This window comes from Esox lucius, chromosome 8, assembly GCF_011004845.1.
Source record: "Esox lucius isolate fEsoLuc1 chromosome 8, fEsoLuc1.pri, whole genome shotgun sequence".
Lineage (NCBI taxonomy): Eukaryota > Metazoa > Chordata > Actinopteri > Esociformes > Esocidae > Esox > Esox lucius.
In genome coordinates this window covers 30523986-30537204 of record NC_047576.1, presented here as the reverse complement: position 1 = coordinate 30537204, position 13219 = coordinate 30523986, and the positions used below count along the sequence as shown (strand labels likewise).

Here is a 13219-nt window from a genome sequence, read left to right as displayed (position 1 = left end):
TACTGTCTTCTCCCACTCCTTGCCTCCTCCTCCTACTGTCTTCTCCCACTCCTTGCCTCCTCCTCCTACTGTCTTCTCCCACTCCTTGCCTCCTCCTCCTACTGTCTACTCCCACTCCTTGCCTCCACCTCCTACTGTCTTCTCCCACTCCTTGCCTCCTCCTCCTACTGTCTTCTCCCACTCGCCACTCTCCTTCTGTCCCAATTCCTTTCCTGTCCCTCTCCTCTCCTCCTTATCCATCTGTCTCACCTTCTCTCCTGTCCTCTGGTCATCCTCTGTTCTTTTCTTCTAAACCATCTACCTCTCTGCCTCCACCTCGCTCTCTGATCTTCCTCCTCTTTTTCAGTTCTCCCGCTTCTCCTGCCTCTTTGCTTTGGCTTCTAATTAGCTTCACACTACAATAAGTTTAATTTTGCAAGGGAAATGCTATTGCTTTTTAGTTTATGTGGCAAGTGTATGTGAGGTCTAAGAAGGATTAGTGTACATGTTTCTATTATGATTTGTAAACACTATTGAACATTTCTATTATGTCTGTATCTTATCCAATGTCACAGTTTACAATAATCAGTGAATCATAAGAGAATTTTGTGCTATACAGCTCCAGAAAAACACAAGGGACCACTGCACCTTTTTCTTTCTGATTCTGTGATTCTGTGTTTCATGTGTCAGGGTTGGATATGGTGATCACAAAAAGGCATGTTTCTATTACACAATATACTTTCATTTTCAAATAAAAGGTTGCCTGAACATGTATGTGTGTGGGTTATTTGTCTCTTGCCTCTGTGTTCCTGTCAGTGTGTGCGTGCATGTGTCTGTATTTGTGTAACCTTGTCCCAATTTTGTGCACAGCTTAAATGAGCCTGGCACAGCAAGCTATCAGTGGGCTTAGTAGGAGTGACAGTGTCATTCTTAGGGACTGACCTTAATAGTAAAGTGTTTGTAATTTTCAGCATATCAAAGTACTGTGCGGTGTGGCGTTGAATGCAGCAGTATATTTGACTGTTTGATCATGTTAATTCAGTCTAACATGAGCAAGCCACTTCATAATAAAAAACAGTTTACCAGTTCATTGTCTACATCACCAAATGGAATGTTCTTTTAATCGGATACAGTAACTATTTTTTTATGAAGCAGGAACTGCCTTGTTCTACCCGAGTCAGTGGTACTTCTTTAGCTTCTTCTAATGCCTTGACCAAGCTGCTCCTCTGGGGTCTTTTTATACCCGCTCTGGTGAGGTCCTGATGGGAGACAGCCATGCAGGGAATGGGCTGGACCTGCTAGTTGCCCCCAGAATGTTCCGGCACTTGCCAGCATTTTTCCATTGGGGCATTGGCACTATGCAGATGCAGCTGTGGTTCAGTTCATGCGGCAATATTAATACAACATTAATCATACTGTATGGAATAAGTCCTTTTTTCATTACAATAATACAAGTTAATTTACTTAATTTTGCTGAAATATCTGGTTGGATTGAGCTTAAGGATGGTTACTTGGCTATTGATTATTGTTATAACATAATACTGTGATAGCCTCTACAAAGCTTAAGACAAGGGGTTAGCTTGCAAAGCTAATGCAAGTTTTTAGACTTTCAGCAAGGTTACATCCAGACTTGAAATCTTTACTTAGCGTTTGCATGAGCTTGTCTGGAGTCCCAGACTAATGGGTTTTGCACTTTTTAGGCTAGTTGGGAAATAATAGATGAATACTTTGACTCTGTTAGGCTATGACATGATAAAATGAAACAGTTTTTCATCCAACAGTTGATACTTTCCTGATTGTGTAGTAAACACCGGACAGCATGATCAAGAACATTTTTATTTGTGTGTGCGTGTTTGAACATTGTGTCTCTGTATTAGTATTCCTGTATGCTGGGGAGGAATTTGCTTTTGTGTTATAGTTGGCAGTGGGGGATACGTCTAACAGTTTTAGGGAAGAAGTATTTAAAAATGTGAATTGGTGATTGGTGGAGGTTATTGCATTATTCCTAAAAAGTTGTTACTCACTGGTTAATGCAACAACCTCCTCTTAGTAAATGAGCCAATTTATATTAGTGGAAAATTACTTTTTCTGTAAAGCACAAAATTACTTTTTTCACCATTTTGTTATATTGTTATATATTCTATGGGTGTGTTCCAATTTCGATGTTTTCGAAGTTTTCAGTCACACCTACAGTGGGGAGAACAAGTATTTGATACACTGCCGATTCTGCAAGTTTTCCTACTTACAAAGCATGTAGAGGTCTGTAATTTCTTTTTTATCCAGAAAATCACATTGTATGATTTTTTAATAATTAATTTGCATTTTATTGCATGACATAAGTATTTGATCAACCTCCAACCAGTAAGAAATCCGGCTCTCACAGACCTGTTAGTTTTTCTTTAAGAAGCCCTCCTGTTCTCCACTCATTACCTGTATTAACTGCACCTGTTTGAACCTGTTTCCTGTATAAAAGACACCTGTCCACACACTCAATCAAACAGACTCCAACCTCTCCACAATGGCCAAGACCAGAGAGCTGTGTAAGGACATCAGGGACACAATTGTAGACCTGCACAAGGCTGGGATGGGCTACAGGACAATAGGCAAGCAGCTTGGTAAGAAGGCAACAACTGTTGGCGTAATTATTAGAAAATGGAACAAGTTGAAGATGACGGTCAATCTCCCTCGGTCTGGGGCTCCATGCAAGATCTCACCTCGTGGGGCATCAATGATCATGAGGAAGGTGAGGGATCAGCCCAGAAGTACACGGCAGGACCTGGTCAATGACCTGAAGAGAGCTGGAACCACAGTCTCAAATAACCATTAGTAACACCCTACGCCGTCATGGATTAAAATCCTGCAGCGCACGCAAGGTCCCCCTGCTCAAACCAGCGCATGTCCAGGCCCGTCTGAAGTTTGCCAATGACCATCTGGATGATCCAGAGGAGGAATGGGAGAAGTTCATGTGGTCTGATGAGACCACATGGTCTAAACTAAACTTCACTCGCCGTGTTAGGAGGAAGAAGAAGGATGAGTACAACCCCAAGAACACCATCCCAACCGTGAAGCATGGATGTGGAAACATCCTTCGTTGGGGATGCTTTTCTGCAAGGGGGACAGGACAACTGGAGAAGGTCTGTATGGAGGATTGGGCCAAAATCTCTGCTGCAGTGTGTACAAACCTGGTCAAGAACTACAGGAAACATATGATCTCGGTAATAACTCACAAAGGTTTCTGTACCAAATATTAAGTTCTGCTTTTCTGATGTATCAAATACTTATGTCATGCAATAAAAAGTAAATGAATAACTTAAAAATCATACAATGGGATTTTCTGGATTTTTGTTTTTGATTCCGTCACTCACAGTTGAAGAGTACCTATGATAAAAATGATAGACTTCTACATGATTTAAGTGGGAAAACCTGCAAAATCGGCAGTGTATCAAATACTTGTTCTCTCCACTGTAACTCTCAAAAATAAGCCCCATACAGGCATTGTATTGCATGTATGTAAACTCTATCTCTCCCCTGTCGTAAAATGTTTGATGCACAACATTCTCAGCGAGATAATTTACACATGGCAACCATGCATTTTAATGCCTTAATAAAAGTGAACCAAACCATGATTACATAGAAGCAGACCGTCTATGAGACAGTCTTGTTTGTAACAGAAATATAAATATCAAGACAATATATTCTGTGTAACTCTGTAGTGTCATAGGAGATACATTGTGATTGTATCTGAACATTTGTATAGGAGGTGTTGTAATATAGTTATTTCACGAGAGAAGACAAATACACAATATGCTTGTCGAAAATCATGGAGGTGCACAGGCTTGAAGCCTTCAACTAATGAGGTGAACTAATTATGGGTGATGATTAGGGAAGGTGGCCATAAAAAGGCAGTTGACTGGCACAGCAACACCTGTAAACACATACATCTCTGTTACACTTGTCGGTGTTACTATATTTATCCCTTTCCACTGAAGGTATCCCAGTGAGGTCAGATGATCGGACTGAGCACACCCACACTGTATCAGAGTACCATCTCCATGCCAAGCCTGACGCCTTGTAATTCAGAAATGTTTCTCGGTCAAGTGATCTAGCAAGCGAATACGTGACTTCAGAGTTCTTGAACATTCTTTGCATGCATGCGCAGAAACTCCAACTGTCAACTTTGCCATGGTTTTAATCCTTGATTGTCTGGCCGCGGCTATGGAAATCCTACTACATTTAATGTTGTGGCGAGTAGCCAACTGGGAGCAAATGGCTTTATAATGAGACAGGAGATGAGTTTATTAACCTGGTGTCATAAGTGATGCCAGTCTCGAATATATGTAAACAAACACTACTGTTCAAAAGTACAGGGGTCACTTAGAAATGTCCTATTCTATGAAAACATACATGAAATGATTATTTTATAAAATATATCAAAATGAATGGGAAATACAGTGGAAAATAAAAGTCTACACACCCCTGTTAAAATGGCAGATGTTTGTGATGTAAATAGTCAAATATAAATCATGTCATAATCTTTTCCAAATTTAATGTGACCTATAATGTGAACAATTCAATTGAAAAACAAACTGAAAACTTTGAGGGGGAAAATAAGAAAATATCCAATTATGCATTAGGATTTGTTCATGGCAAAGACTTCACTTGCTACAACCTTCACTAGCTAAGTTATACTATAGTAAGTCTAAAATAAAACTATTTACGGTTATATTTTGACAAATTGATTTTCTAAATACGTGTCTGTGCATGTTTTTGGGGTAATATACAGTAGTTCACAGCCCCTTGCGCAGTAAAATAAAAGGTGTTTTCAAGATTGTCTAGTATTTTCACATGAAGATAAACTCAGTTATCGTCACCTATATTGATAGTTATTGTATCAATGTAATTCACGAATGAAAGAAAAATGAATGTTGTTGAGCCATTAAATGAAATATCACAACAGAAATTATTTTCACTTGACGAAAAAGTCAATTATCATCACCTATATTGATAGTTATTGTATCAACGTCATTCACGAATGAAAGAAAAACAAATATTGTTGTGCCATGAAATTAAATAGCACAAAACAAATTATGCATTAGGATTTGTTCAGGATTGACAAAAATGTTATTGATTCTCTCGTCTTCACTAAAGGAAAAAGTCTGTTATTGTCACCTATTGTATCATTGTCATTCACGAATGAAAGAAAAACAAATGTTGTTGTGCTATGAAATGAAATAGCTTTGGCAGTGTAAAGTTCATCAATTCTTATGACCAAGTAGTAAGCTAGTAGATACGAGTAAGCCTATTACTGGCTAATAAGCTGTTAAAATGGCCATTGGCAAAAGCCATACAGTTCATAGATGATTTTTGTGGTGGAGGTAAACTTAATAAGAAATGATAGTCATTTTTACACAATGCTTAATGGTGGCTAGCAAAATATTCAAACTTGTTGTTAATGCGTGACAAAATGATCTAATATCGAGACGCTTTACTGGCACTCAGCACAGGTATGGCTTAGTGACGTGTAGCGGTTAAAGACACAGCCTGTAACATGGGAGATCCCGGTTTGAATCCACTGAGGGAAACAACGTTCATCCCTTTTAATCACGAGTCGGGCGACCTAGGCTTGCCTGGTTCCTGTTCTTATTTTTCATTGAAATAATAACTGTGTCCTTATCAAAGAATCCTCCATTTGCAGCAATTTCAGCCGTGCAGACCTTTGGCATTCTAGTTGTCAATATATTGAGGTAATCTGAAGAGATATCACCCCATGCTTCTTGATGCACCTTCCACAAGTTGGGCCTGCTTGTCTTGATGGGCAATTCTTACGTACCATACAGTCAAGCTGCTCCCACAACAGCTCAATTGGGTTGAGATCTGGTGACTGTGTTGACCACTCTATTATAGACAAAATACCAGCTGACTGCTTCTTCCCTAAATAGTTCCTGCATAGTTTGGAGCTGTGCTTTGGCTCCTCCAGCATATTTTTATTTTGTCTTCATCTCTCAAATGTTCTTCTTGGTCATCCAAACACCTCAAACTTATTTGTCTGTCCATAACCTTTTTTTCCAATCTTCCTCTGTCCAGTGTCTGTGTTCTTTTGCCCATCCTAATCTTTTCTTTTTATTGGCCGGTCTGTGATATCGCTTTTTATTTCTAACTCTTCCTAGAAGGACAGCATCACGGAGTTGCCTCTTCACTGTTGACATTGAGACTGGTGTTTTGCAGGTACTATATAACGAAGCTGCCAATTGAGGACATACGAGGCATCTGTTTCTAAAACTAGACATTCCAGTATATTTGTCCTCTCATTCAGTTGTGCACTGGGTTCTCCCACCTCTTTCTATTCTAGTCAGTTTGCACTGTCCTGTGAAGGGAGCAGAACACATCGTTTTATTAGATCTTCAGTTTCTTGTCAATTTTTTGCATGGAATAGCTTTCATTTCTGAGAATAAGAATAGACTGATGTTGATATTGTTATTAGTACTATCATATACATTATCATGTGATGGCAGAGGTGTTACCCCAGAGTAGAACCTAATGCCAAGACCTGTTTACAATTATTGTTGTGCATGTTTGTAATAAATGGTTAAACTAAAACATGATGTTCTGTCTGAATGTAAATATTCCATAAAAGATCTGCGGTTTCCAGCTACAATAGTCATTTGCAACATTAACAATATCTACACTGTATTTTGGATCAATCACATGTTATTTTAATTGACAGAGCAATTGCTTTTCTTTCAAAGACAAGGACATTTCTAAGTGACCCCAAATCTTTGAATGGTAGTGTATCCTCTGTCAATGTGTCACTTCTGTCCATTCATCTGGATTTAACGACCACTCCGAAAATAGACTGTACAAATACATACAACACATCTTGAAACGTACCACTATTTTACTCAAACTGAAAAAGATTTTCAGTGTCATAGCAGGTCATTTTCAAATTGCATGGGCTTAAATACCAACCTATTTCTAAAGGTTCATACCTATTTACAGTAATGACATACATACAAAGTATTGGCACGTACTATACATAACCTTTACTTAAACGAAAGCATCTCATGTACTCTTACTGCATACAACAGCTGATGAGGTGGAAAACTCAACAGACCCATATTTAAAGTTATAATCAAATTATCGTCATGCATTTCAGCCAATTGTCACATCCACTCCAGTCATAGAGTCCTGTTCTGGGACTCATACACCTGTTCCTTCTGACTAACATAGTATGTGTCCTGTCCCACAGTCAAGCTGTTTGCAGTGACCTGCGAGAAAATCAAAGGAGAGAAGCAGTTCTACTACAAGTCACAAATGTTCTATGAGGACGTCGAGGCTTCCGAAGAGGGAATGATGGGAGACTTTGTTGAGCTCTCCGATATCGACCTGGAAGGGTCCAGAAAATTTCTGAGCAGGTTTATTGTAAGTCCACAACAGAACAAAGCACAGAAAAAAAAAACCCTGCCTGATGTGTAACAGAACCTGAGCTTATATTTAGACTGGTGTATATTCTTTATCTTTCTCATACAAACATATAATTAATCACAAGAAATGTAGTAAATTCTGACAAATTGGTCCCCACAAACATTTCTGTCTGGTCCCCACAAGGAAAAAGCTGTTTCTGGCTTAGTGGTTAGCAGGGGTGTAACGGTACGCAAAAGTCACGTTATGGTACAGAACGTACCGAAAATCTTAAGTCACGGTTCGGGACAATTTCAGTACAGTGGAAAAAGACATCCCAAACACAACATTTCTATAATTTATTACAATGTTATAATATTTGCCCATTGCCACTGTAGTTAAAGCTGCACTAGGTAGGACTTTTTCTGTAGAAAAACAACTACAACATTTAGCAATTACTCACCATCCACAAAGCCAATGCTTTCTGACCAGTTAGTAAACGGTCCGCACCAATGTCTGCACAAATGCCCGATAGAGAATGAAGTTCTGAATAATAACATGAAAAATATAAATATTTTTTCCAAAAAAAGCACTAACTCAGAGTTCAATGTTATCGTTAGCCTTGATAACCTTAACTAAGGGTTCCTGGTTGCTAGTTATAGAGAGCTAGTCTAAGTCTTCTTTCACTTCTTTGCAGTTTTCATAGAATATGCTGTAGTAGACAAGGGAGGAACTGACAGTTTTCATCCTGTCTCTAGCTGCCATTAAAGTTTCTTACAGTAAGAGAACTTCGCTCCCGTATTCATGTTATATATGTATATAACATATATCATCCAGATAAAATGCGCGTTTGCAAAATAAGCTGAGGAAAAAAGTCTGCCACGCAGAAGGCGATTGCCTGGAATGGGATTGCTGGAAGAGAATTGTCTGGAAAGTAGCTGTAGGCTCCAAAAAAATGTAATTGACATTTCACTGGTACTCAACTGTCTGTGTTGCTAAACAACTCTTATAGGGTCTCATCAGCTAACCCAACATGTTTATAGGGTACAAACTTGAGTTTTTTTACTGAACAAATCCTACCTAGTGGAGCTTTAACTGGAAAGACGTTGTTTTCCCAAACGGGAGACCTGAAGGATACCGAAGGATCCTCAAGCTCTGGCTTGTCGTTTATGTTTGCTACATTTATTTACGAGGTTGCGTTACGTGTTCTAAGCTTCTTCAGTTGCTAAGTTACGGCTCCAAGATCCAGCTCCAGGGGGAAACTCTGAGTTTATAATGTTAGTTCCCCGCACAGAAAAATGTACGTGTTTCGTTAAAACTAACCAATATTCATTCAGATTACAAGGCGTACCGAACCAAACATCCTGTACCAAACTATATGGTATGGATACGTGTACCGTTACACCCCTAGTGGTTAGGTTTAGGGTAAAGCAAAAATGTGGGTTAGTGTTAGAATTCGGATTACTTTTTAGGTTTAAGCATAAATGTTAAGTTATTGAGCTTTGGGATAAGAAAGGGTTAAGGTTTAGGATAAGTCAGGGTTAAGGTTAGGTCTAGGGTTAGTGTATAGTGGCAAATTGGTTTTCTGGTCCCTACAAGGATAGAAAAATAAATTGTATTTGTTGTACTTACAGGGATGTTAATTCGTGAAATGTGTGTGACATGGAAACAGGTCTGTATAAAGTCATATGTGGTGTATTTCTCATTATAAAATAGGTCTGCAAAGAGTCAGAGCTGGTGTATTATATATTATATAATGCCTGTGTGCCATGTGTAGAAATTCTGCATTTTAGGATGAGTTTTGTGAACACCCAAAATCATTACCTAGCTTTACTGATTGCTTTAACAATTATGCTTTTAGGTAAGAGTGTGGCATGTGAAGAGGACGGAGCCAGGAGCAGGATAGTGTGAACCAAAGAAAATTGTTTAATTGGTTGGTACAGCAATCCACAGCGACGTGTAAACCAATACAGTTCCACTTAAACGCAGATAGCGAATGAAAATACACGAGGAAATATCCCAGAGATACAGAAGGCTTGAAACAGAGCTGAACAACACCTCCACATGAAACAACAACACACAAACACCTGGGGGAGCAGAGGGAGTTTACAGCTCCGGAAAAAAGTGCTCTCTTAGTTTTATCCAGTGCTATATATACAGAGACTAATGAGGGGATATGAACCAGGTGTGTGAGAAGAAAAGACAAGACTAATGGAAAGATGAAAAGAGGAACGGTAGTGGCTAGAAGGCTGCCCCAACAGGGACAGGAGGCAGCATCAGAGGGAGTCGTGACACAGAGAAACATGTTGGAGTAGAAAGAAAGAAACAAGCACCCCAAGATGTTTTTCAACTGCTAGAGACGTCACATTTCCTTGGACAATCCCACTCTGCTTCGCCCATATGGCTAATTTAACAATAAGGCCCTAGAGGTTCTGGTATATTGCCACTATTCCAACTGTGAGATGTTTTTAGACGAAATGCATCATGGATTGACCGAATCCAGTACTCAGCCATGGTACATAGGCATTATATCACAAACACTGAGAAGCCTTATTGCTATTAGAAAGGAGTTATCACCACAATTAGAACAGTAAAAAGTTATTTTGTAACACATGGCTTTTAGCCAATCAGCATTCAGGATTTGAATGCTCAGTGAATGAAAGATGTAGCTTTAGTTACACAACAGTCTGAATTTTCACAATATAGAGTACCAGTCAAAGGTTTGGACACACCTCCACATTCAAGGGTATTTCTTTATTTTTCCTGTTTTCCACATTGAAAAATTGTGATGATGACAGCAAACTATGAAATAATATGGAATCATGTAATACAGCCAAAAAAATGGTAAAATCTAATTGTTTACTTCTTCAAAGTAACCACCCTTTGCCTTGATGACAGCTTTGCACACTTTGCATTCTCTCAACCAGCTTCATAAGGTCACCTGGAATCGTTTTCCAACAGTCTTGTAGGATTTCCCACATATACTGAGTTCTTGTTGGCTGCTTTTCCTGTACTCTGTGGTGCAACTCATCCCAAAACATCTCAGTTGGGTTGCGATTGGATGATTGTTCAGGCCAGGTCATCTGATGCCGCACAATCACTCTCTTTGGTCAAGTAAATGGTTACTACATGATTCCATATGTGTTATTTCACTTCAGTATTCTACAATGTGGAAAATCATAACACTGAAGAAATACCCTTGAATGAGTAGTTGTGTTGAAACCTTTGACACTAATTGTACATAGTTTAGGGGGAAAAACATTCACAAACCTGTGCATACCACAAGGAGTTTGACTTCATGTACTTGTCATTTGCTGTCATGTACAAAGACATCCTTACACTGAGGAAGGTTTAGCCAAACATTTGTCCAACACTACTCCAATTGTCTCCTAAACTTCTACTGTGCAGTTACTGCTTTCTAATCCTGACAACTCCATTAAAACCTAACATGGGAGGAAATGTAGAGTGCAGCCAGGTTAAACTAAAGCACACACTATGTTAGCAATATGACAGTAATTCACCAAACCAGAAAGCTGCCTCAGAGTTCCTCTAGGCCCCATCTTTCAACAAATATCAGACTGGGGCCCACTTGTTCCTTAGGGAAGAGAGGGAGAGGAGTGAGGTCAGAATCATAAATGAAATGAAGAAAGAAAAAAACAGCATGGTACAAGCAAGGTTGTTTTTTGTTCTCTTTGTAAGGTCAAAGTGTCATTGTGCTATTACCCTGAGCAACCCTAGGTTGCTTGTTGGAACAAATATTTGATACACTACCGATTTTGCAGGTTTTCCTACTTACAAAGCATGTAAAGGTCTGTAATTTTTTATCATAATAAGTACACTTCAACTGTGAGAGACGGAATCTAAAACAAAATTCCAGAAAATCACATTGTATGATTTTTTTATAATTAATTTGCATTTTATTGCATGACATAAGTATTTGATCAACTACCAACCAGTAAAAAATCCGGCTCTCACAGAACTGTTAGTTTTTCTTTAAGAAGCCCTCCTGTTTTCCACTCATTACCTGTATTAACTGCACCTGTTTGAACTCGTTTCCTGTATAAAAGACACCTGTCCACACACTCAATCAAACAGTTTCCAACCTCTCCACAATGGCCAAGACCAGAGAGCTGTGTAAGGACATCAGGGATAGAATTGTAGACCTGCACAAGGCTGGGATGGGCTACAGGACAATAGGCAAGCAGCTTGGTGAGAAGGCAACAACTGTTGGCGCAATTATTAGAAAATAGAAGAAGTTCAAGATGACGGTCAATCTCCCTCGGTCTGGGGCTCCATGCAAGATCTCACCTCGTGGGGCATCAATGATCATGAGGAAGGTGAGGGATCAGCCCAGAACTACACGGCAGGACCTGGTCAATGACCTGAAGAGAGCTGGAACCACAGTCTCAAAGAAAACCATTAGTAACACTCTACGCCGTCATGGGTTAAATTCCTGCAACGCACGCAAGGTCCCCCTGCTCAAACCAGCGCATGTCCAGGCCCGTCTGAAGTTTGCCAGTGACCATCTGGATGATCCAGAGGAGGAATGGAAGAAGGTCATGTGGTCTGATGAGCCAAAATAGAGCTTTTTGGTCTAAACTCCACTCGCCATGTTTGGAGGAAGAAGAAGGATGAGTGCAACCCCAAGAACACCATCCCAACCGTGAAGCATGGAGGTGGAAACATTGTTCTTTGGGGATGCTTTTCTGCAAAGGGGACAGGATGACTGCACTGTATTGAGGGGAGGATGGATGGGGCCAAGTATCGCGAGATCTTGGCCAACAACCTTCTTTCCTCAGTAAGAGCATTGAAGATGGGTCGTGGCTGGGTCTTCCAGCATGACAATGACCCGAAACACACAGCCAGGGCAACTAAGGAGTGGCTCCATAAGAAGCATCTCAAGGTCCTGGAGTGGCCTAGCCAGTCTCCAGACCTGAACCCAATAGAAAATCTTTGGAGGGAGCTGAAAGTCTGTATTGCCCAGCGACAGCCCCGAAACCTGAAGGATCTGGAGATGGTCTGTATGGAGGAGTGGGCCAAAATCTCTGCTGCAGTGTGTGCAAACCTGGTCAAGAACTACAGGAAACGTATGATCTCTGTAATTGCAAACAAAGGTTTCTGTACCAAATATTAAGTTCTGCTTTTCTGATGTATCAAAAACTTGCAAATTAATTACTTAAAAATCATACAATGTGATTTTCTTGATTTTTGTTTTAGATTCCGTCACTCACAGTTGAAGAGTACCTATGATAAAAATGACAGACTTCTACATGCTTTGTAAGTGGGAAAACCTGCAAAATCGACAATGTATTAAATACTTCTTCTCCCCACTGTATGTGCTTCTAGATTAGAGAGGCCTGACACAGAAAGATATTTTTTTATCAATAGTAAAGACATCAGGTAACCTGATCCGTGCATGCATCTTTCCCATTTGGTAGGTTTTGTTAGAATTTCAGCTCATAGCGGGGTTTGATTACCAATGCTTGTGTCTCCTTCCATTCCCCCTTGCAGGGCCCAGGTAAGGCCGGCACCAAGTGTGCTCTGGACTGTGGATGTGGAATTGGACGTGTTGCTAAAGGTGTCCTCCTGCCCATCTTTGAGACCCTGGAAATGTGTGACATGATGGAGGCCTTTCTGCTCCATGCCCATGAGGTGTACCTAGGAGCTGACGCTGACCGCATTGAAACGTACTACTGCTACAACCTGCAGGAGCTCACCCCTCCCAAAAAGAAATACGACGTCATCTGGATGCAGTGGTGTGCGTGTGAGTCTAAGTCTGTGTACATACTGTACAAGCTGTACGTTTGGGGTTTGTGAATGTGAGTTTGGGGTTTGTGCATGT

At 40.1% G+C, this 13219-nt stretch overlaps 1 protein-coding gene across 2 annotated transcripts in view; it reads left to right on the top strand.

The window, feature by feature from the left end:
* The window catches only part of mettl11b (methyltransferase like 11B), a 33227-nt gene that overhangs the window by 1758 nt on the left and 18250 nt on the right, over positions 1-13219 (top strand). For both annotated transcript variants that reach the window (XM_020048863.2, XM_010872498.3), the window contains exons 2-3: positions 7226-7398; positions 12889-13141. In XM_020048863.2, the coding sequence (XP_019904422.2) occupies positions 7226-7398; positions 12889-13141 (426 nt within the window). The remainder of the gene's footprint in view (positions 1-7225; positions 7399-12888; positions 13142-13219) is intronic.